This window comes from Anomalospiza imberbis, chromosome 19 (assembly GCF_031753505.1).
Source record: "Anomalospiza imberbis isolate Cuckoo-Finch-1a 21T00152 chromosome 19, ASM3175350v1, whole genome shotgun sequence".
Taxonomy (NCBI): domain Eukaryota; kingdom Metazoa; phylum Chordata; class Aves; order Passeriformes; family Viduidae; genus Anomalospiza; species Anomalospiza imberbis.
In genome coordinates, this window is record NC_089699.1 from 7,586,384 (window position 1) to 7,610,973 (window position 24,590).

Below are 24,590 nucleotides of genomic sequence, written 5' to 3' on the forward strand. Positions count from 1 at the left end.
CTCGCGATTATTACAAGTCTCCGTAGGATTTTCCTGCTCTATGTGCAAATGGACTGTGATGTGGGTTTAACATGCCGGATTGTCAGGGAGCCGGGAATGGCATTTGGGTAAAAACCAGCCCCAAATCACTCCCACGGAGGCGGCGGGAAGCCTGGAGTGGAGGTGTTCCCTGCCAAGGCGCTGCCAGGAACGATGCAATCGACAATAATACCTTCATTTCACGAGTGCCTTAACTCTGGGTCCCTTTCAGCTGGGTCGTGCCACGAGAAGGGAGAGCAAATTCACAGCATTAAAGAGGTCCCTGTGGGACAGACCGTGATCTCTTCTGGGGGGCAGAGAGATTCTCGCAGTGGGGAAGCCTCGTGCTCCCCTCTCGACCCGACTCTTCGCAGCCCAAGAATTGGAGGTGAGAGGTCTGTCCTTCCAAACATCACCTCCTGCAAGATCAGGGAGTGCAAAGAGCAGAGCCGGGGCAGAGCTCGGCGCAGCCAGCGGCTGGGCTAACTTTAACTCAGCACTCTGGATTCTGAATTTCCTCTGAGCTGTTTACAAAGAGCTGGAAAAAAAACTTCCAGCACTACCTCCCCCTGCCAGCCCCGTCCTGATGTTGCCCAGAACATCTCTCTCATCCCTCCCTTTCAGGGAGGAAAAAAAAAAAGAAAAAAAAAAAAAAAAGGAAAGGAGGGAGGAGTGGGAGAGAGGAGGAGAGAGGGAGAAAGTGAGCTCACGTTCACACATTGGTGAAGAGGCTGGTCTTGCAATGCCTTTGAATATTTTACTTTTAGGCAGTTCCTCATCAGTCAGCCACACACATCCGAGGCGAGCTGAAGCTAACTACAGCCATGGACAGCACTAGGAGATCTCAAATCTAATCGCACGCATCATTCCTCCGGGATATTTTTTTAAATTCCATATCTAGACACGCTGACAGGCAGCTGCACTCACACACACTCACACACACACTCACACACACACACACACATCCACACGTCGCAGAGCCGCCGAGCAAACACCTTGTCTCCTCTCGCAGGATATACCCGCTCACACACATCTCTCTTTATCTCCTCCTGGCTTCCCGGAGGATCCTGCCGGCTGTTTTTCATGGAGAAAGTCCAGGGAGAAATGGAGATTGAGAGATGGGAAAGAAGTGAAGAAATTTCAGACGCAGAAAAAAAGGTTATTCAAGAGATATGGAGCAGAGTATATGCAAACTGCGAGGACGTTGGGGTCTCCATACTCATCAGGTATTTAAAAACAAATCAAAAAAAAAAAAAAAAGAAGCAGCAAATCCAACTGAATCTCTATATAGCTCAGAAAGAGGCAGAACAATATATAGAACTGAGTGGAGATGAATGACAGCGAGTGGGGAGCTGGCTGGGTGTATTTGCTGCCTGGGAGCAGGGAGGGATTCACAGCGCTCCTCGGATTCCCACACCTTTGAGCCGGGTGGCAGCGGCGGGGGGAGCGAGGGGAGCCTTGCTGGGGACTTTGGGGGAAGCTGCTTCCATGCAAAGGTCACCTTAACCTGCGGCCAGGGCTGGGGGGGCGGCGGAGGCGGGGGGAGCTGAGCCCCCGGGTTGGGCTGGGTTGGGGGTCTGGGGTTTTTGGCCGCCCCAAGGAGCGGCGTGCGGATGGCACGGGTCCGTAGCAGGCTGGCGGGTGAAATAATGCAAGTTGGGAGCCAAGATGAAACCCAAGCAGGTGTGTCTCCGAGGGCACCATCTGTCCCTCCGGCGGCAGCGTCGGCGGGAAGGAGAGCGCTGAAGTTGGTGGTGGAAGGGGCTGTGGGGGGCACGGGTAGGAGAGGGGGCAGGGGGGGACAGCAGCCCCGGAGGGGGGTGTGGAGCATCTCCCGATGGCAATGGGGCACAGACAGCAGCTCAAAGCTCTGCACCTGCAGCCAGAGCAGGGGAGATGCTCTGGAGGAGGGGAGCAGAGGCAGGTGGGGGTTCTTGTGTTGTCTGGGAGTAAAACTGTATCCAGGTACACCGGGGAGTTTGGGGTATCAGTGGGGTATGGCACCAACAGGCCAATTCCCTTATTGAAGAGGGCAAGGAGAGGGGCAGGTGAGATGCCTGCAGGGGCCAATTGGCAAACAGCAAAGATCCTGTCCAGAGCCTCATGCCTGGGGTCAGTAATGCTGGGATGTCCCTGCTCAGACCCCACCTGGACCAAACACCAGGCACCTCAGGTATGGGTCGTGTCCTCCCCGTTTTCTCCTGCACCAGGGGACTGTGAGTGTGCAGGGAACCCCTTGGAAGGATGTGCTGCTCACTAATGATCATCTGAAAGTTTTCCAGTTGACTGAGCTAAAGCCCTGAGCCCACGGGGTCTGCAGGGAGCAGAGCTTCCCTGGACATCACAATGAGCAGAGCCAGTTCCCCTCCAGGCTCGCTGCCAGCACTGCAATGGGATTTTCTTACCAAGACCCCTCTGCAGATTCCAAAATGACATTGGAGCCCCCTCTCCACCTCCTTCACAAACCTTTCCTTCTCTCAGAGCCAGCTGATGGCTGAGCCCATTCTCCCATGGCCCCCACTCTGTGAAGGCGGTCAGGGCAGTCAGGAGGTGTGACAGCTGGGGACACCAAACCTACCTAGGCTGGGTCTGAAGCAGAAATGGCAGAGATCTGGGGGTTACAAGATTCCCCTCAGACCCATCCCACGAGGTTCAGCTCGTGGCTTGGCCACCAGCCATGCGTGGCCAGCCCCTTGCCCAGCATCTGGGTCATGCCATGGCCCCATCTGCCAGTACTTCTAGGTGCCCACTGCCCACAGACACAGGGAGGGTGGCTGTGTGCCCACGGCTGGCACTGAGGGACTTGTGGCAATGCCACGGGGGTTTCACCCAGGGCAAGTCATTGCTTTTTGAGTCCCCACGGTGCTTGGAGCAGGGTTGGGCATAAGGAGAATCGAGGTGTGGCGTGGGAACTGGGTGGCCGAGCTCTGGTCCCAAGTCAAACTTTCCCAGCAGAAGTTTTTGGTCCAGTTTGGGTTTTTTGTTTTTTGATCCAGGCAGAGTTATGCACTGTGGTGAAGGTTTTCTCCTGCTGTGACAACAGGGCAGGATAGCACTGCCTGCTAGGGTGAACCTTGGCTCTTTGGGAGCCTTTACGTCCTTACTCATGGCATGTGCCCTGGCACATCCCAGCTAAACCCACCACCTGCTCCCTCGCCAGAGCTTCCCTGGGGTGCTTGAAGTGAGGTCTGGCCTCGTGCATGTCCCTGGGGATAGTGATGCCATTTGGGAGAGGTACCATCCCCTCCAGCAGCGCCGGTTGGAGCAGCAGATCCACCTGCAGGCGCATGGCACGGCTGGTTTGTGTCCCCCTGGTCACAAACCCTGTCCCCAAAGAGGTCTTTGCCCTGCGGCTCTGAGCCCCGCTGCGAGCTCGGAGCTGCACCTGAGCTCCCTGGGGAAGCACGTGGCGGCCGAAAGCAGGGCAGCCCTGGCCGGGGCTGGGAGCACCGGCGCTGCCGCTCCCCCAGCTGCGTTCGCAGCTGGCAGCAGCCGCGGGAGAAGTGGGTCACGCGTGGAGGCCGCCGGGAGCCCGGGCCGGCGGCAGCCGCTTCCCAAGACGTGATTCAGCAGCTCCAGAGGTCGGGGCTGGGGAAGGGGCAGTGGGCGGCCGCTGGTGGGGTCGGTGCGAGGTGACCCGCCCAGCACATTTTGGGTGGGCACACACACAACGTGCCGGGGGCTGGGGGCTGCCCCAGTCAGCCTCTGTTTCACCAGTGCCTGCCCTGGTGTTCCTGCTCACCTTGCTAGGGAAACTGAGGCAGAAAGGGGTTTGCACAGGTGTGGCCAGGGAGAAGGAAGGGGATGTGTGGCTGTGGATCCTCCTTTGGTGCAACCCCCACGGGCAGAGTGGTGAGAGCAGGTAAATCTCTTTTAAAAGTCAGCGCTTCTGTGGCTGGGGTTGTGACCAGGGACTTGGCTGCGCCTGGTGGCAGAGGGTCTCTCCCTGCTTACCTGCTCCATCCTCTCTCCATCCCTTCAGAGCTGCTGAGGGCAGGGAATTACATTTTCCCATGTGGGAAGGGCTGGAGGGTTGCAGCACTTCTGAAATTAATCTGGGGGCCTGATCCTGTGCTCCAAGGCTGGATGCAGGGAGGCAGCAATGCCCACCAAAAGGCAGTGATGGGGGGATCTGCAGTGCTGCCATCCTGCAGGAACCCAGCCAGCTCCCTTTGTCCCTAACCAGCATCCCACCCCTCCACGCCCAGCCTTTCCATGCTTTGCAGGTGGGGAAACTGAGGCACAGAACTGGGCATCATGTTTCCATCCCTCGTGGCTGCTGCTGGTGCTTGAACCCACAGCAAACCCCGGGGGTCCTGCCCTAGCACGATGAGTCCCTGATCTCACAGAGCTCTGGGACCCCGGGGGACACAAACAAGAATAATGGGGACTATGGCTGAGCAGCCACCGGATCCTGGGAATCTGCGCTCTGTGGTTAAAACTATGTCGCTAATTGACAATTTCCTCGGTGGGGAGCCTCGCCCCGGAGGAAGCAGAGTCTCCTCGCCACGCTCATCTTCCTCCTCGGGAGCTCAGGGGCCTCTGCGGGCTCCATCTCACAGCTGCTTTAACCCTTGCTGGAGCTGGAGCAGGAGTTGGGGCTGGAGCTGGAGCTGCTCCCTGGGGCTGTGCCTCCCGGCTGAGTGGCTCCCAAGTGGGCCGGCTGGGAGCCCTGGGCTGAAGCTCTTCCGTAGCCTCCCCATGCCCCCGGGCTTGTTGCTGCGCCTCAGTTTCCCCATCTGTTATTCAGGAATGAATCCTTTTTGAACCCTCCCTCAGCACAGAGCTCCCAGCCAGAGAGCAGGGCAGCATTCAGAACCTGCGTTAGCCCTCGCCGTGCAGTGCAGGAGCCCTCCAGCCTGTGGCTGTCCCTCCCCAGGGTCCTCCTTTTTTCCTTCCAATAGTTTGTTGGCAATACTGTGAGACAGGGCTGGGGGATGCAAACACCCGGGGGTGGCTCAGCCCTCCGCAGCACACCGGGGCTGAGAGCACCCCGGGGTGAGCATCAGAGGGGGTTTGGGACCCTGTCTCCTTTGCAGACCCCAGCCAAGCCCAGCACCCCAAGGCTAAAAGCGCAGCCTGTCCCAGCCGGCACACGCTCCCACACCCTCACACACGTACCACAGGCACAGATGTGAGACCACAAAACTTTATGGATTCCATCAGGGCATAAAACCCAGGGGTAGTTTCCATTAGATCCCGGGAGAATCTGGACCAAATGTTAATGCCATGCCAAGTGCAGGCAACGCAACCTGGCTCAGCCACCACAGGCTGTGCCGCCTCCACAGGGCTTCTCCATCACTCTGTTCTCTCTGTCTGCATTTCAGAGCCATCAGCTTTCCAAATTTCCGCCTTCTCCATCGCTCCTGATGTGCTCTTTCCCCCTCAAGAGGTGTAGGAGGGGAAGCAATAGGTTTGCCAATGCAGGATTAGGCCCCTGGATTTTGACGGCGCTTAGTCTGAGCAAACACACCTGGATTCAGACACTTTGCAAAGAGCTTTAAAATATGAAAGCACTCCTTGGATGCCAGACGTTATTGTGAGTTCTAGGTTAAAATAGCAAAAAATCTGAGTAATGAGTCTGGCAATGCAGAAAACCTTTTTTTTTTCCCCATATGAATCAAAAAAATATGGGTTGAATCTACCCAAAAATGGCATTTAAAGAAGTGATTTTGCAGCTACCCCCAAAGCCAACATGTGTTTTGCGGAGGCGTCCATAGGGAAAGGCTCCGTTCCCAGCTGATGAAGGACACATTTCAGGGCAAAGTGGCTCAGAGAGATGCAGTATCTCTCTTTGAAAAGGGCCCAGTGAAGACCAGCAGCAGTGTCCCTGTGCCACGCTCATGAATGGTTGTGGTCAAGCTGGGGAGAGGTTTTTGTGGGGCCAAGGAGCACCAGAGAGCAGCAGGACTCTGCTCTGCTGGCACAGGCACAGATAAGGGACATTTCCCAACCTAACAGCCGCTCCATGAGCACTGAGGGAGCGAGTGAGGGTTTAATAAGCTCAGTCTCAAACAGCCCCTTCTCCTACGACTGCATTGTCTCTGCTCACAGCTCTCAGGACCAGCCCCTGTGGCTTCTCCATGGCCAAGGCAGCTGTGTGGGGATCCCTGTGGCACATCCCGCACCCGCACAACCTCGGCACTGCCAGCAGCTCTTGGGATATCCAGAGAAGAGCTTTTCCCATGTCCCCTGTCCCCGTGCTGCCCTTGCATCACTTGCAAGCCACGTGGGGGTAGAAAAATCCCACTCAGCACCCCAAGAGCCGCAAGGGTATCCATGACCAAGGCAAGCAAAGGCACAGAGGGCGAGCAGTTTCCCCGGACAGTTTCCCTGGCTGTGGCTAAGCATGGGTCGGTACCAGCCGTGACAATTCCCCTCCCGAGCAGGCGGGTAGGGCCGAGCCTCGCTGTGCCAGCCGGCCCTGTTAACGAGGCTGCTGCGGCAGAGCGGGGCCGTGCCCGGCCGCGGCTCAGCGAGCACCCGCCTGCGGAGCTTCAGGGCTCATTAACGGCAGGGAAATGTCAGGAGAGCCCCGGCCAGGCTGGCAGGCGCTGAGGGTGCCAGGGGAACGCTGAGTGCCGGCTGGCTGGCGATCCTGCCCGAGCTGAGCCAGGGCTGCTGGAAATCACCAAGGGAGCGATGGACGGGAGAGAGAGTGGTGGAAACCAGCAGCACACAGGTTCGGTTTGAGAGGAACATGGACCACGTCCTTGTGCACGTGTGTTACCCACCTCTCTACCCAGCCAGGGGTCTTCTTCCAGCTCCAAGGGAGGTGGGTCTCCAGAGACACGTGGGAAGGCCATTTTGGTGCTGTTAATTCACTCGTCTGGTGAAAGGTGTCCTTACCCCTGTCCTAAAGGTTCATCTGTGCAGCCAAGAGGCTTTGGGCTGAATCCACATATGTGGTAGGGAAAAAAAAAAGCAGTGAGGACTTGGAGGTGTGAGTTGTGCGCACAGAAGTGAGCAGGACCTGGCCCTGGGGGTTTCTAGCTCATGTCCAAATGTGTTTGGTGGAATCTTTGCTGAGGGGTCTACTCCCAGGCTCACTGGGGTGTCCTGGTCCCTCTGCCTTGGGCACTGGGGCATTACAGCCTCCGAGCACAGTTCAGCATTGTGCTGGATTCTGCTCCCAAGGCTTTGCAGCGGGATGTGGGCTTCACCTGGAGAAAGGCCAGCTACACGTTTCTCTCAGCTGTAGAAGAAGTTGAATTTAGCATTAGTGTGTGGATGGGGGCTTGGCCCTTTTCCCTCCAGCCCTCCCGTGACAGAGCTGGAGATGTTTCCCACCACCATCTCCACCAGGCCAGGAGCTTTCAGACAGAGGACATGGGAGCAGGCAGGCACCATCCTTTCTTAGTCATTAGATTTGCCTTTTTCTGGCTTGCTGAGCTGTAGCATCGACATAGCTGAGACCTTCCTCACCCTGGGCTGGGTGAACACCCAGGCAAGCACCCAGCAGCCTTTCCTCAGCCTGAAAAGGGGATGGTGGGCTACAGGTGGCTGGAAGGTGCAGGCGAAGCGGTGAGCCAGCCCTCGGCATAATAAATAGCAGCATCACACACCACCTGCCTACCCATTATCAGCTGCTTTGTAGGCACCCCAGAGAGGAGTTGGAAGGAGAGGTTTGAAAGGGACACGAGAGGCTCCCGGCTGCCTTAGAGTTTCTCCCACGTAGAGGGACGAGGTGAGAGAAAACATGAAAGCCTTGGTAGGTTGAGTCACCAGCCCTGGAGGGATTTAAGAGATGTGTAGATGTGGCACTTGGGGATGTGCTTTAGTGGTGAGCTTGGCAGTGCTGGGTTAAGGGTTGGACTTGGTGATCCTAAAGGCTTCTTCCAACCTAAATGATTCTGTGGAAATCTAGAAAAAAAGCAGTCTACAAGTGCTGGCTTGGGGTTCAGCTGAAGCCTCCCAGCAGATCTGAGGGCTCGCAAGCGTTTTCACCCCACAGTTTGCAAACAGGGGAAATGAAGTCTCAAGGGTTTAGGAGCTTGGGGGAGGCAGGCAGCATCCAGGTGTCCTCTTTCCAGCTGGGGAGGCAAGGAGGTGGCTGGGCTTGGAGGTTTCCTCCATGCAGGATTTGCTCTGTATGCTCTGGGGAGAGGGAGGAAGGTGGGAGAGATGGAGGAGATGCCACTCCTCCTAACAGAAAACAGGTTTCCAGTAACTGCCGTGGGTTTGCACCTTAATTATTTCCTTTGGCTCTGCTACTGGGAATGGTTGTGTCCTTAAAGTTGTTACAAGGGCAAAAGAGAGAGGAAAAGCAATCCTGACATCCTGTCCGCTGGGTCCAGATGTAGCTGGCAGAGTACAAATTAGCGAGTGGAGAATGGAATCGCTTAAAAAGAAATTTAATGAGATCGGTATGCAGGCATCTGGTTCCTATCAATCATCATTTTGTGTGATATGCAATGGTAAATATCATCTTTTAATGACTCTGATGGGGAAAAAAAGCCCAAACCACACACACGCACACATAATGATCCAAAAAACTTCCAGAGCCCAAGAGGTTTGAACTCTCAAAATTTTCTGTAGATGGAAAAACCCCAACAGACACCTCTTCTAACTCGCTATTGTTGGATTATTTTATTTCTTTTTTTTTTTTCCTCCTTTCCTCTGGTTATATTTAACCTTTGTGTTAAATTAATCTTCTCTGTTTATTAACAACTACCACTGAGTGAGCCTCCTTCCCTCTTCTTTGTGGTTTGACAGCTCAAATATTTGCTCCAGGCTGAAGTTCTTGCTGCAGGCGCCTGCTGCTCTCCAAGGAGAGGTGGCTGCAGGTCTCTGGCCATCCATTTGTTTGCTCCTGAAAATGTTTTGGGCTCCTCTGTTTCAGTTCTCCACCAAAGAAATCCAGCAGATGCAAGATTGAACACATGAGCTGAGGGTTTGCTGGTTTTACATCCCCTGAGAAAGCTGCTGGGCTCAGCTCCCATAGGGGCATCAGCCTGAGGGTCTGCAAAGCAGGGAAAGGTTGGAAACCAAGGATTTGGATCCTTCACTGGCCTGAGGGTCTGCAAAGCAGGGAAAGGTTGGAAACCAAGGATTTGGATCCTTCACTGGCCTGAGGGTCTGCAAAGCAGGGAAAGGTTGGAAACCAAGGATTTGGATCCTTCACTGGCCTGAGGGTCTGCAAAGCAGGGAAAGGTTGGAAACCAAGGATTTGGATCCTTCATTGGCCTGGTCTCATGCAGGTTGGGGTATTTTGAGGGTTTAACCAGTCTTTGCTCCTGGCATATCTGGCCAAAAGTGGGGAGAGGTGGAGGTGATGGTCTCAGGGTCTCTTTTTGGCCCTTCTCCTGTTGGGGACACACTGTAAATCCTCGTGGTGCAGAGGTCAGTCTCCCCTTGCCATTCCCTTCGTGGTTCAGACCAGGAATTTTTCTCAATTCATTTCCCATGCCTTTAGAACATCCTGCCCTTCAGCTGAGATAAAATACAGCTTTTCAGGGAGCTTCCCATGGTTTGGGGTTCAGAGGCTGGGGCATGCAGGGAGCAGCTGGCAGCCTCCATTCCCTGGCTGGGCAGCAGGTCCCACTTCCAGTGACGTCCCTTGCTCCCAGTGCCTGGGGGGAGCCTGTGAAGGGGAAAGATCCACTCGCAGGGATGGTAAAACCCTTCGCTCTGACTCCAGCAGGATGATCCCTGTTGGAGCTGGAGGGCTTTGCTGGGCGACTGGAGCTGCAACAGCTTGAATAGAGGTGGGGAGGGATGGGATGAGGGCAGAGGGATGCTGAGTCCAGCTGGAAAAAATGCTTCCATTAAACCAGAGTGGAACATCTGCCCTTCTGTGGGGAGATGCCCAGGGCAGAAGTCTTAAATCCTGGGAATGATGTTACCCATGCAGCCCTGGCCAGGTCCATCCCCCAGCACCTCTCTGACAGCTCTGGGCTGAAGGACTGAGCATCTCGGTGGCAGCAGGAGCTGGAGACAGCCAGGCCTGGGAGTGATTTCTCCCGACAGGGACCAGATGTGTCAGGAGGAGCTGTGCTGGGGAGAGGAGGCTGCACAACAACAAGAGGAGTTTTGTCATGGGTCCCCTCTGGGTTTTAAAAGCAACACCTTGTCTCCCCCTTCCACCTTCCTTCCTCCCCCACCCTTTCTGCCACACATTCTTCACACCTCCAAAACCTATTTTGGGCCATCTGATGAATCCCAGCTGCCTTGGGGAAGCAGCAGAAGCTCTGGTGCACTCCAGGCACAGCTTCACACCGCTTCCTTGGCAATGCCCCCAAGCTTTCACAAGCCAAGGGAGCGGGGGAAGGAAGGGAGGGGGGGAAAGGAGGATAACAAATTGGTAAAGGAGCCTGGTACTCAATATTGTGGTTATTCATGGAGTGGTGAGTGGGGAAGAGGATCCCACCTGGTTCTGGAGAGAAATAGTGATGCTGGAGGGAGAGGTGGGATGGGTTCAGGCTCCCGTGGTTTGGGATGGTGCTTGGGAGGAGAGCAGGCAGTCTGCCTGGAGCCAGGAATGATGGGGGACAGCCTGGGAGCACTCTGCTGCCTCCTGAGCATCCTTCACCAGCCCAGGAGCCAGGGAGAGCCCCAGAGGAGGGAGGGAGCTGGGTGAAAGTGGGGAACCAGCACTGACGTGGTTCTCTCCTGCATAAGTTAGGTGGAAGGGGGTGGTTAATGTGACTCAAGTGTCAGCCCCAGCTGCAATCCTGGCATGGGTGGTGTTGGCATTGGTGGCTCTAGCTCTGCTCCCTGTTGTGCCCTTCAACTCCCTGTCCTCTCCAGCCCTCCACTTCCCTGGGGAGCTCAGCATATCAGCTGTGACCACAAATTCATTTCTTCCAGCTGCATTTCATTGGGGTTGATTTAATCCCGCAGAAAAGATGGTCCCCAGGCTCCCCCACAGAGGGGCTGGTGAGTTTTTGAAGTATCCTTGTGCTGGGAAAAATGTCCCAAATGAGCAGTGACATCAGCTCAGGCCTTAGGTCCCACTGGAGACTCTGGTGGGGCTGATCCATGAAAGGTGGGGCAGCTTGGACAAGGGGAGACTCTTCTGGGTGGCAATGCAGAAATAAAGCCCATGGGGGCAAGGAGAGGCTGGATGGGATGAAGAGAGGTTTTCATGCTCTTCTCCAGCTCTCTGAGGCAGGATGTGATGTTTTGATATATGTGGGCACATATGCAGCATCTGGCACGCCTGGGTGGCATCTCTGGGCATCAAGAGCTCCGTCTTGCTTCTGCTTTGAGAATGAGTATCCAGCTGTGATGACCTTGTAGCAGATGGGGTTTGGGAAAAAGGCATCAACCTGCTGGTTTTCAGACAGCTGAATGCTGCAGCTCCTGGGGAATTTGATAGGAAAATCAGCCCTGGCTGTGTGAGACGCAGGAGGTGGCTTCTAGCATCTCCATCCCCCATGCTTTGCTTTAACCCTTCAGCCTGCTCTCCCCTTCCTGATGGCATTTCATGTCTGCTCTTTCTGGAAGGTTTTTTGTGAACTTCCCCTCGGCCAAGCAGTACTTCAGCCAGTTCAAGCACATGGAGGACCCGCTGGAGATGGAGAGGAGCTTGCAGCTGCGCAAGCATGCTCGGAGGGTCATGGGGGCCATCAACACTGTAGTGGAGAACCTCAACGACTCTGAAAAGGTCTCCTCTGTCCTGGCCCTGGTGGGCAAGGCCCATGCCCTCAAGCACAAAGTGGAGCCCATCTACTTTAAGGTAAAGGATAGGAGCGAAATAACCTTTGGGCTGCTTCAGGAAGAGGGCAGGGGAGCAGGAGCTGTGGCGAGCTGGTGCTGCCTGTCCTTGGCTGGAGAAGCTTGGCTGGATCTGAGGGCTGCTCCCCACACAGCTGGAGTGTCCCACTGTGGCACTGTCCTGTGGAGACCACCGTCCCCACACACAGCCAGTGCCAGAGCACCCAGTGCCTCCCCCAGCCCAGGGAAACCCACCTGGCTGTGCCCATGGTTGTGGCTGTGTCCCCCTTCTTCTGGAAATCAAGCACAGTAGCAGGGACTCAATTAGTTGGCTGATTAGCCCCCTCCAGCTCTGCTTGGTTTCTTTCTGATGGGAATAATAGCACCAAGATCACAGGTTTGATCCCCACGTGGCCATTCACTCAAGGGTTGAACTAGATGGTTCTTATGGGTCCCTTCCAACTTGGAGTATTCTATGATTCTGGAAATAATTTGAGGTGCCCAGACTGGGGAGATGCCTCAACCTGCAAGCAGCTCCCTCCTCTGCTGCCTGGGCAGGCTGGTTACCTGTCCTGCCTGCTCCCAGGGGTGTCAGCAGACCTCCAGGACATCTGTGGCCTACAGGCAGCAGCAGGATTCAAGTGTTTTTGTAGGAAAAAGCTAAATTTGCTGTGAGCAGCTCCCTGGAGAGTCATTAACCCCTTGCTTGCTGTCTGCCTCCCCTCAGAAACTCACTGGTGTCATGCTGGAGGTCATTGCTGAGGAATACCCCAACGACTTCACCCCGGAGGCACACGGAGCCTGGACCAAGATGAAGACCCTCATCTACACCCACGTGACAGCAGCCTACAAGGAGGTGGGCTGGGCTCAGTACCCCACTGCCACCCTGTGAGCGCCCAGGGGGCCACGAGAGGGGCAGGGAGGGCTTCGCTCACCCCAGGACTTCACTCTGGTCTCTTCTCAAGGTCTTTGCTCGGTTTGGGGAGCCCGGTAGGGCCAGTTCCGTCAGCTGCCAAGTCACAATTTGATCTCCATGGGGTTTAAAAACAAACTAAATAAGCCAAAAAAACACCACAGAACCATGATGGGTGTGGGTGGGTCGGGGTGAAGCAGTTGCAGGGGATGCTGGAAGGGGATGCAGAGGGCGAGGGGAGAGCATTGGTTGTTGGCTCCATCTTCCTGTCCTGGCCTGTCCATCACCACCTCCCAAATCCTGCACCTCACTTGCACCATCTCAAAGTCCCTTGCACAAGTGCTGCTGCCCTGTTCACTGACGAACAGCACAGCCCTCATTTTCCATGTGAAGCCCCTGGGTAAACCTGGCTTTTGGGGGCACACCTGGAGACCTCCGACTGGCACCGAGAACGCTTTGCTTTGCACTTTGTGTATCACCTGGCAGGGCTGGCAGCCAGAGCCACTCTGGGTGCCCGTCACCCCCTGCTCCCGGTGGGCAGCAGCGCTCACCTCTCCTGTCACCCACAGTCCCTGTCCTTGGCTGGCTGCTGCAAACCCTCCTGGGGTGGGAGAAAAGCTCCCCCACAGCACGAGAGAGTGGGAAGGAGATTTGGGGGGATCCCTCATGGCTCGGAGCCTGGTGTGTAGGTGGGATCCCTGTGTCATGTGTGGGCAGCTGGTGAGTCCACCCGCTGCCCTCCAGCTCCCCGAGGAGGGGCTTGGGTAGCATAGGATGTGCCACTGGCCTGGGAGCTGGTGTGTGTAGGTCTGTCTGCCCAGCTCTGCCCTCTCAGTGAGAAGCGGGGGTCAGGCTGTGACTAGGAGAAGGAAAGATGGCACAGACATATCAGGAGGGATTTCTGGTTATGAGGAAAGGTCCCTTCTCTGTTAAAATTAATAAATACCTTGTATAGAGCATATTCCTGCCCTCGTGGTGAAGCTGGGTTCCTCCAAATAAAGTGCCTGGTAGAAATCAGCCCACGCAGAAGCTGTGTCCCTCCTGGGGACAGCAGTGCTCCTGCCTGTGCCGGACAAAGGCTTCTCCCACACCCCCCAGAACGTGGCTGCAGGGCTTGGAGCACTCATCCCGCCTCCAACACCAACTCCTCCTGAACCTCCAGGTCAGTCTGCCTGGTTTGTGCCTCAGTTTCCCCTGCAGATATGAAAATGGGAGGAGGAGCAGCCCCGTTGCCTCCTGCCCACATGTGGTTGGATTTATAACATTTCTGGGAACTGAATGGCAAAGGATTGAGGATGAAATGTCAGATGTGCTGGGAAGCTTTGGAATCCTTGCCACCCAATTTTTCCCTAAAGGCCTCTGCTATTTTTAGAGCTCAGGCATTAAGGGCAATGTTATCTGTTGAAGTGGGAGGAGGGTTCCCTTCTGAGATTTCCTCTGGCCTTGCTCCACCGCTGTCCTGGAGAGCTGGCAGCTTCCTGAGAGAGACCAGCTCCTCTCCTGGATGCCAGCTGGACAGGCAACAAGCCCACAGTTCCAGCTGGGCTCCCCACAGCCACCTTGGGGACATCCCTTCACTGTGGGGGCAGTGTCACACCCCCAGGCTGACCTCCCTCCTCCAGAGCAAACAGACAGACAGAAACTCCTGCTGTGCTCACCTGTGCTTTTAATCATCCCCAGGAACAGGTTTATTATGTCTCAAAATAGCCCCAGGACTCCAATAATGTCACTGCAGCCACTCTGGCCTTGCAGTTCTTTCCTTCCTGCATCCCACATTACCACTGATGGAGAGGAGCGGCGGGGCCTGGAGCAGTGGCATGTCCTGGGCACCCACGCAGAGCTGGGTGGCAATAACAGCTGGGGCACAGCTGTCCTTGGCATGGCAGCATGCAGGCTCCGGGGGTTGTAAAAGGAAGGGACAGGCACAGGGGTGGGGTGGCTGTCAGAGTCAGCATTGCCAAAATTCAGCCCGGCAGCCTGCACTGGTGAAGGTGCCAATGGCTGCTGCCTCCAGCTCACACTGGAGTGTCGCAGCGGCTGCTCAGCCCTCGAGGCTCAGCGGAGGCATCCCTCAAACAGCTGCTGCTGCCTGGGGTGGGGATGGACAGGAAAAACCTGCTCAGCCATTGACTTCCCTCCAGTGCAGGACTGGAGAGGGATCACTTGGATCAAGACTGTTAGATGACATTTGTGTGTGTGCACATCACGGGACTCACGAGCATGGCTTTGCTGACTCCTGCCAAGGCCTTGAGGCCAGCAGCACATATTTCTGAGGAGTTCATTTCTCTGAGCAGTTCATGTACTCCCTGTGCTCTGTGGATGCTGGGCCAGGGATGTTTCCGTACAGGGATGTTTCATCTTTAGACAAAATTTGCACATAAACCTTTGAGGTTAATAATCTCCAGGTGGGAATTTTATTTTTGCAGCGCAAATCCTTCCCCTCCCTTCCCACAGCCAAAACTGGGCGCCCAGTCCGCAGAGAAGCCGCTTTGGAGTGTCTGGAAATTCTCCATGTTCATACCCAACCTACCCGTGTGCCTTGGCTTTTGGGGAGCAGCAGCAGGCAGGTCCCCCCACCTCCCCATTAAACAGTGCTTTGGTTTCTCCTTTCTTTTTTTACATCCCTAGAAAAAGCTGACCCGCGGCCCCCTGCGCCCACGTGTGTGTGTGCTGGGCTTGGGGTTTTTTCCAGGCACTTTTTCCTAAAGCAGATCCAGATGTGTGCAGCTGCTGTCCCTCGAGGAGCACCCCCCATCAGCCAAATAGCAGGCCACTCCAATAGATGCAAACAAAACCACGTTTATTTTTATCGGCTCCGTAGGAAGTAACACGGAGCAGGAGGGCAGCCGGGGCAAGGCTCGGGAGGGCAGAGGGGGGAGGAGATGAAACGAACGCCCCCTCTTTGCCGCCCGCAGCAGAGGAGAGGCATTGCTGAAATCCGGGAACATTCTCATCTGGGGAGAGATGAAGATCAACAGAGTAAGGAAAAAGTACCATTCCAGAGTGACAGGGCTGATGAATGCCATGTGGAAGAGCAGAAAGGGGGGCCACGTTCTGGCTCTGTGCATGGCTCTCCAGCACACACACACCCATGCACAGCCATTCCCTGTCACTGCCAGCCCACTGCTGCCCCCCGATCCCACCACAGCTGACTGGGGGCCCCTTTATCCCCGTTGTGTTCAGGTCTTGCTCTCTGGGGCTTGACCTTTCACTTCCTGGCACACTTAGGCTGAGCTTTGCTCTCCTTGGTGGTGGCAGGTAGGGACCAACTTGCAAAGCCTTTTCCCCAAATCTCACAGGTGAGGAGCTGAGGCATCACTGCCAGCACATGCTGGGGGCCAGCTGGGCTCTCCCCTGCCCGTGGAGGACCCCTGTGCCCCCCAGACCCAGCCAACCCCTGGCTCAGGCAGAACCTTGGCATTATCATCAGGGCTGGGCTTGGAGCTGTGATCCAGGTGGGAAAGCCTTTGTGTCCCCTGCCAGAGGCAGAGAAATGCTGAGTGAGGGGGGATTTGGTGTCCCTGGGGCAGGGTCCTCCTTGAGCACCTCGTCCTGGTCCCTTTGGCAGCACCCACTCACATCAACCAGCTCTTGTCCCCTGCCCCGAAGCTCAGCGTTTGGTCAGAGGGAGTTGAGCCCTGGGAGGAATAGGAGGCACTGGGTTGGGGTGGGGCACGGATCCCACCCACCACATCTCCCCCTCCACTGCCAACATTCATGGCAGTTTAGCTCCGCAGGCACCCAGCTAGAGAGACCCCCCCTCAACACCACCAGAACCCTTATGGGCCTTGTGCCACCAGCCTCATCTTCTCTTGGGGGGTGACAAATCCCCAAGGCAGCCGAGCCGTGAGCTCTCCCAGGGAGGTCCTCTCGCATCTCTGCCACTTTGTCCCAGGAAAGAGGTCACAGCGTCTCCCCACTGTCTGAGGGGATGCTCAGCGACTTCAGGGGGGACCAGACGTCACCTGGCTGGACTCTGGTGCCACAACTCAGCCTTCCCTGCCCCTGGCCATAGGGAAGCTGCCCTGCTGCGGGGATGTGGGACTGAAGGCTGCTCGGGGCCAGCACCATCAGTGCTGGGCAGAGGGATAAAAGGGAAACCCATGCGCTGACCTTGGACCAGCTTAGGGAAAGGGAGGGACAAAACCACCTGCCTGGCTCTGACCTCTGTGCCAGGCTGCAGCGCTAATTCTTTTCCACAGCTGAAATTGTCTCTAATTGTTGGTATGTCTGACCCAGCCCCAGCGTGACCCACAGACATGAGCGTGGTCTGATGTAACTCCGTGTCTTTCCTGTTCCTGCTGCAGATCCTGTTCATGTTCGTGTTCCCCGGCGCTTCCGTGCTGGTTTTATACCTGAGTTCCGTGTATATGGGTGTAACTTGGTTTTCTTTTTGTAGGTTTTTAGTATGTTTGTAACCGGACAAAATGGTGTTATTAAACTGAAACTTGTATCTTCAGTGGATAAATCAATCAAACCCCCATCCAGCTCTGTTTGGTTTTTTCTGATGGGGTGCTGGAAGGTGGCGGGGGTGTTGGGGGGCTGCCCCGTGGCCGTGTGGGTTCCTGCTCACTCTGAGGGAGTTTTTTGGCTGTCTAGCAGCAGCAAAGGGGTGGATGTGCCCACCAAGGGTGGTAGAGGTGGCTGGAGGCATCTTAGCAGTGCACTCCGGTGGGGAGGGAAGGGTTTGCCCCTCCTCCAGGCTCTTCACTTGGCTTCCAGGTACGACCTGGAAACCAGCAGGGTCTCTCCCTGGATCAGGAGCTATTCCTGTGCCTTTGGCAGCCCAGCCAGTCCAAAATGCTTGCTGATGGCCACAGCGTGCAGCAGCCACGACCACCGAGGACTGTGAGACTGTTCCCAGCCTGTAAAAATACCAAACAGCTCCCTGAGCAGCAGCAGCCCAGTTTTCCACGTCTCAGTCCCTGGTGGCTCCTCCTGCGCCTCTTGCTGAGGCTGGATCACGTTGCAGGGGGATGGATCCCAGAAGGGTTGGGTCACTTTGTGGTTTCCCCCCGTGGGTCTTTCCAGCTCCCTTGTTTGCAAAGCAGGCCCTCTCAAGTTCAGCTGTCACTGGCCAGCCTTTCCAAAGTTGTTGGCAGAGGATGGACAGACAGACAGACTCGTGCTATGGTCCCAATAGCTCCATTGCTGTGGAGGCTTGGAAAACAAATTCAAGCAATCCTGTTTATTGTGCTCCTCTTTACCCCAAATCCAGGACCATCTTCCAGGGATGGGAAAACCCATCACCAGGGTGGTAGAACACAAATAATTTCAAGGGGAGCAATCCCAGTTTTGGACTGAGGCTGGGGGGACACTGGTGCCTTGGAGGCTGCTCAGGGTCTTGGGGAGCCTGGTGCCAATTTCTCCTGTTGGGCTGAGAGCAATAATGCTGTTCTCCAGCCCTCCAAGTTGGAAAAAACAGCAGCTGAGTGGTGTAGTTTTGCATGGGCAGGCACTTGAGCTACTCTGGAGTCCCCAGGCCACAATTAGAAGGGTGGCCTTGCAAGAGGAACCTTTTTCTTTCCCTACAGCTTCACAAAACTGAGCCCAACCAGCGATGGCCACAGAGAAGGGATTCAGAGGCCTACTCATGTGGGGAGGGAAATGAGTGCCTGGTTCAATCTGTCTTCTCCTGCTGTGTCTTTTCTTGTGGGGTAAAAAACCACTTGGTGCTGTTAATGTGATTAATAAGCCATCCTCAGAGTCTCTGCCACATCCTGTACATGCTTCCAGGCAGAAGTGAACAGTCAGCAAAGCCTTCACACTGCTCTGCTCCAGATGGGAAACGTCGGCTGGGAAACCACGAGCAAAAGGACTCGGCTCTGCAGTGGGGAGGCTGCAGTGGGCACCCAAAGCTCCCAGACCTTTGCACGCTGAGCTGAGAGTAGCCAGGACCAGCAGTGGCCAGAGGGTGCTAAAATCAGGCTGTTTTTTCTAACAGCTTGTTGAAAAGGAGCAGGGAATTTCAGCATTACCTTGCAGGGAGAAAATATGTACACAGCCCTTCACTTCGTACTAATATTTACCCCCAGATCCTGTCACGTCAGGGTGGCTGTGATGATCACACCGTGACCCAGGCCCTGTGGCCTCGCCAGAGCTCTGCAAGTGCTGGCGGAAAAGGAGGCTGAGGCTCACACCACACCAGAAAATTGGCCCAGGGGCTGGGACAATGGGCTCACACCCTCACTGCCCTGTGCCCATGGAGTGCTAAGCCCACCTTGTTCCCAAGTGTCCCAGCCTGGGGATGCTGGTCTCCAGGAGCCACCCTTCGCCCAAGGGAGCTGGTGGAGGTCCAGCTCTGAGAAAGCACCTTGGTGGCCCCAGTGATGTTTTGTGGGCTGGGAGATGGAGGGAAGGAGGAATTTGATAGCTAAGGCATGGCACAGGGTGTGCTCCTAGTCCACTTGCCATGCTGCAGCTCCAGGAAAGCCTCTCCATCCCCACCAGTGGCCACAGGGCCCGGTGGTCCTGCCCAACGCCTGTCACAAGCTGGGGGAGTGGTGGCTCCACCATCCTGGTGCTGGTGTGGGATCAGAGGTGACACATCTGCACCGTGTGTCTGTATCCTGCTGGCACCTGGTGGCAGCTGAGGGGAGGGCCGGGAGGTCACTGTGAGGGACAGGCAGAAATACAGCTGCAGGGGGGAGATTAGGAAAGAGAATATGCAATAACTGCACTGCAGTTTTTAATATGGCTATTGAAATTCCTAGGAAAACCCATCCCATGGAAGCTGGCAGTAAGGGGAAGTGCTCCCATGGGTGTGGGGTGGCACAGGGTGAGAAGCCTTGGGAGACAGAGCTTGCAGATTCCCACCAGCTTGAAGGAAATGTCCCTTCTCCCTCTGTGTGATCTGCACCAGGATAAGAGCCAGGAGCTCCAGGCTTCGCTGTACGAACCCTGCCATGGCCACCCTCACCAGTGTGGTGGTTTTGGTGGCTCCTCGTTCTGAGCAAAGCCCCCAGGGAGAAGAAAAAAGGCAGGAAAACACCCTCGCAGCCCAGTGGGGCTGACACTGAGCAGGAGCCAGCCCTTCCTTCCGCGCCCGGCTCCTCTTCAGCTGCGCCGGCTGATATGGTTTATCTGAGCAGCGCTGAATGTAAACGCTGTCAGCGCCGGCCGGGATTAATTCCCGGGAGTTTGGCAGCCGAGATGAAATAACAGCGCTGCGGGGGGGGGGGGGAGGAAGGGGGGAAGTGCACATCTCAGACTGAAAAATCCTCCCCGTTAATTTACAGCCGGGTTTCTCTTCTCCCAGGCACTCTTGAGCGAGAGCAAAGCCGGGGGCAGAGGGAGGATGATGGGGAGAGGACCAGCAGCAGGAGGAGGGCTGCTGTAGGGAAAGGCTGGGATCCCAGGGACGGCGGAGGATTGGGAAACCACGCTTTCCCCAAGCGCAGGAGCTGCCCCCAGGGTGCCAGGGACACGGCGGGGTGAGGCCATGGCCCGCAGCCCCCAGCCCAACCCAATCACCCTCAGGACCCCCCCGGTGCCGCTGGAGGAAGCAGCGCCGAGGCCACCGGGATGCTCCCGGACACCTGAATCTCGAGAGGCGGCACCGTGCCCGGACAGGAGCCCCCTCTGCTCCCCGCTGGCCTGGGGGGCCACTGCCAGCCCCTCTCTGATGAGCACCCACCGCCCTCTCCCTGGGGAACAAACCACCAAAAACCCACATTGCAGCTGAATATCCCCATCTCTCACCAAGAGATCACTTTGCTGCTGGGGGGATTCCCAGCCCGAAATAGGTGGGACCGTCGCTGCTGTTTATTACAAATCCTTCCCATTAATTGACAAATGTATTTTCTTTAAGGGAAAGCTTTGGAAAACTGCCCCACTACGCTGTTGTTTCAAGGTTGATGTTCCAAACAGATCCTGAAATAAAATAATCATCGGGCTCTGCCACATTGCTATAGTTTATATTTATACAGCAGAGGGATTTGGTTTGAGGATACTTTTCTAAGGAATAGTGTGGTTTTCATTTACTTTCTTTTGATATTTAAGTAAATAACCACAAATGCTTTCACTTATTTCATTGTTTTCTTGGTAGAGGATTGGCTGGACTGAAAGCCAGGCAGTGCATGGGCAGATAAATTGATTTATTTTGAATTTAGGAAAGCCCATGCCCCATCTGTCTGCCAAGAGCTGTGCACCACTTGGGGCTCTGCAGCCAGCAAATTATGATTATACTTAGGATTTAATAATTTTTAAAATATTTTATATATACCTACATAAAATGCAGTCCCTGGCCTGCATCTGCCAGGGCACTGGCTGACATCCACACCAGGTCAAGAGGTGAAGAGAGAGTGCAAAATGCAGGAAGCAGATCCTGGAAATGCTACTGTCAGTTTGGGGAACCTGGTTTTAAAATAATCCTCATGGTGGTGGCTGAGTAGGAGGTCAGTGAGACTGCGGTTGTTCCCTGCTCCATGCAAACCTCCCTGTGCCATGGTTCCCTTTTGGATCAGGGGCTGGCAGAGGGTTTGGGGGGATGAGAGCAGGGGTTACCTGCAGGGCTGGGATGTCTGCAGAGGTGTTGTGCCTACTGGGGCGCCTGTGGAGAGAAGTGGTTCCAGCAGACATGTGGGGCTGCTAACGATGCACAGGGGAAGGGCCTGTCTCGGCAGTCCAGCCTTGCTCTCTACCCAGCCCCCATCTCCCCTGGGATGTGAACCCCCCCTGGCCCCCCAGCCAAGAGCGGCCGGGGCTGATGGAGCTCTGCTCCCTGCCCCGGCTTGGCTCGGCCGCGGCGGCGGGCGGGGAGGCTCTCTGGAGGGGAATGCAGGTGAACACCGCAGGTAAACACCGCGCTGCAGCCTCTGCTCAGCCAGCCGCGGATCCGCCGAGCCCCGCACCCCGGCAGGCGCGGCAGGAGGAGCCCTGGGAATGCTGGATAAATAGCAGTGGGCGAGGAAGATCGCTTCTCAAAGGTCAGCGCTTCCTCCGCGCTGCTGTGAACTCGCCCACTTGGATGCCTCCTCCTCTCCGGGGCATCCTTGGAGCATCCTCTGCCCCAGCCCCGGTCCCCGCAGCTCCCGCTGACCGAGCCCCAGAGCCGGGGGCACAAACAGGTCCCCACCAAGCCAAGCTATTCCCAGCTTTGACATCTGACTGAGCAGTCACTAGAAGAAAAATTCCCAAGGCTGGACTATCCTAGGTTATTTCACAGAGTCACAGAATCACAGAATTTACTGAGTTGAGAGAGCAGGCAGCTCCCAGCCTCCTGACCTTTCCTGCTCCACTAAATCACTCCAGAGTCCTCCCAAGAGTTTATTCTTTGAGAAAGCAATAAGAGAGGAGGAAACCCCAGAAGACAAACTCCCACCAGCTTGCCTTTGATTACGTTTGATATTGTTTTATTTCTTAATGCTTTCCCACTGTAGGCTGGCCGAGGGAAGGCCAGAGGGCAGGAGGAGACAGTGCTTGAAAGGGGTAAATATACAAATTTCCCCATAATATCTGTGGCTTAGGGTGGCTCAGTCAGGATCTGAGGGTAACAGTGGCTCTGAGGATGGGTGTCAGGGTCCCCCAGTTGCCCAGGCTGTGAACTTGGGGTGAACAGGAGCATCCCTGTCTCTGCTGGGGCGCCAGGGCACGGGGGCAGCTGCAGAGCATGGCATGGGTGGGCAGTGGGTGCTGGTCCCCATGTCCCAGCCCCTCGGTGGCTGAGGCAGGTGAGAATGACACCACAAGCTCCATCTGCCACACAGCTGGGTGGCACCGCTGCCACCAGCCCTGTGATGCCGGTGGGAAGACTTTGGAGGAGCCTTCCGTGTGCTCTGCCCTCCCAGAACCAGACCCGAGTTCCCAGTTTGCCCGACAGGAAAAACTTCTCCTGTCTTTGCATGAAGCACCAAGAGCCACGTTGTCCCCAGGGTTCCTGGTGCCATAGAGCTGGGCAGGGGTGACAGCTGTGACACCCGGCGTGGCACCAGCGGACACTGGTGGCAAGGAGGTGAGAGGAAAGGGAGCGCTGAGCGATGGCAGAGGCTGAGCATCCCCTGCTGCTGCTGCTGGAGCAGCTTCCATCCCTGCTGGAGCAGCTTCCATCCCTGCTGGAGCAGCTTCCATCCCGCTCGGAGCGCGGCCACGGCCTGGCCTCTGCCGTTCGCACCGGGAACAGCAGCGCGGCACATCCAGCCGCGGGGCCGGGCGCTGGCACTGCCCCGCAGGGGCTCTGCCGGCTTCCAGGGGACCCCAGGGGATGGTGGCAGCAGGGACACGCATTTCGTAACCCTGAGGGAGGTGAGGCAGCGTGGGGGCGGGACACGGGGGGTCCGAACCGGTGGTGAGGGATGGGGCAAGGTGTGTCCCCTCCGTGCAGGTCCCCTCCGTGCAGGTTTTTTCCCCCAGGTTGTGTCCCGAGAGACCAGGGGATGAAGGGATGGGGGGGTGGGTGTCCAGAGGGGCTGTGGGGACACAAACCAAACCCATCTGCCTTCGTGTTAGAGCAACTCAAGACAAGCAGAGGGGTCTCACATCCATATGGGGGGTTCATAAAAAGCCAATACTGGGGAAAAGAATCCTGGATATTTAAGAAAGAAGTTGGAAAGACTACAAAACCTTGGACTGCAGCCTTGGGATGGGAATGTGGTGTTTTTACAACACAAAAACTCTGAGGCTGTGTAAACTGGGATCTTTTGTCCCAAGCATCCTCGTGACACTTCTGTAAAGTCACTGGAGCTGATGCCAAGCTCCTGGAACTCCTCTGCAGGTGGGAGCCCACCCAAAACACCATTCCCCCAGTTCCAGCACATCCCATAATACTGGCCCTTTCCACCCATGTCCCGCAGCCAGGGCTGGAGGTTTCTGGTGAGGGGGAAGATCAAACCCACAGGATGCAGAGCTCTTTTTCCACAGGGAGCAGGAGCCTCTCAGCTCCACCAGCTCTCCCAATACACGACAACGGGGTTGATGCCACATGTCACAGCCTCACTGGCCCCTGGGTTTGTTCAGCAGCATCCTTGGGAAGAAAAACTAGCTGCCATGCCTTCTTACAACATACCTGAATGGCAGTAGAATCATAGGATGGTTTGAGTTGAAGGGGACCACACATCTCATCTGCTGATACAGGGTACAAGGCCAAGGAAAGCGGGGCTCAGTTTGCCCCTGAAAAGCCTCTTTTAAATGCCTTGAAACCTTCCCTACTGTGGTTTCTAGAGAAGCCTGGTGCTGCTCAGATCTAATGCAGTGCTCCTCCACACCCAGGGAGAGGACCTGCCCCAGCAGCAGCCCCCTCCCAGCCTTGGGTGGGCAGTGAGCAGCAGGACCTTGCTGGCTCTGAGCTGCTGGGGACAGATCTCACGCAGGAGGATTTCATGGCATAAGAGGGAGGAATAGCTCTTGCCGAGAGATCCCAGCCTTGGGCCCAGCACATCGCTCTGGGGCCTTCCAGCACCCTGCACAGGATGGTCTCGCAGCCCTGGGATACACAGTGCTGTGTCCCCTCCCTGCTTTCCTTGGAACACAGACCAGCCAGAACACTTCTGGCCAGGCTGTGGAGCCGTTTGCTCCACAAAGGGAAGTGCTCTGCAGAGCGTCTCCCCAGCAGTGACGCAACACCCTGTCCTTACTGCCTTGGGGTTTTTCAGTCATTTCTTTTGCTTCCTTATTGCCCAATGCTCAGCAGGGTTGGCACAGGTGGCAGTGACCCTCCTCTCTTCCCCTCTGAGGGCTTTGCCATCACGCCTGGCTCCTCCATGGAAAGACACATCCCACAGGACACAAGCTTGGAGCAGGACGCAGGCAAGGGCCACGGCAGTGACGGGTTTTGTCAGCCGTTGTTTATCCCACCCAAAGGTTGTTCTGTCTCTCCCCAGATGCAGGGAGAAGACCTGGCACCTTGGCACAGGTCCCCGCTTGCCACCTGCACCTCACCCTTTGCTCACCCCTGAGTCACAGGCAGGGAACACCCCCACCCCCCGGCACTGCCCGCGTCGGGCTGTCTGTGCCCAGACACCCACCCTGGCACCTGCCAGGCTCTCCCTTCTCCACCCGCTTCAAG

General features: G+C 56.1%; 1 protein-coding gene across 1 annotated transcript; it reads left to right on the plus strand.

The window, feature by feature from the left end:
• The first annotated feature begins 694 nt into the window (after window positions 1-694).
• Window positions 695-14,180, plus strand: CYGB (cytoglobin). The gene is made up of 3 exons (XM_068209419.1): window positions 695-1,244; window positions 11,467-11,698; window positions 12,404-14,180. Exons 1-3 carry the CDS (start codon window positions 1,102-1,104, stop codon window positions 12,566-12,568), a joined length of 540 nt encoding a protein of 179 aa, XP_068065520.1. The 5' UTR covers window positions 695-1,101; the 3' UTR covers window positions 12,569-14,180.
• The last annotated feature ends 10,410 nt before the right edge of the window (window positions 14,181-24,590 follow it).

Bases quoted from the DNA above. Each gene is read 5' to 3' on its own strand.
- CYGB (XM_068209419.1), top strand. From the start codon at position 1,102: ATGGAGAAAGTCCAGGGAGAAATGGAGATTGAGAGATGGGAAAGAAGT. The intron at 1,245-11,466 runs GTATTTAAAAAC...TCTTTCTGGAAG, and splicing joins GGGGTCTCCATACTCATCAG to GTTTTTTGTGAACTTCCCCT. The intron at 11,699-12,403 runs GTAAAGGATAGG...GCCTCCCCTCAG, and splicing joins TGGAGCCCATCTACTTTAAG to AAACTCACTGGTGTCATGCT.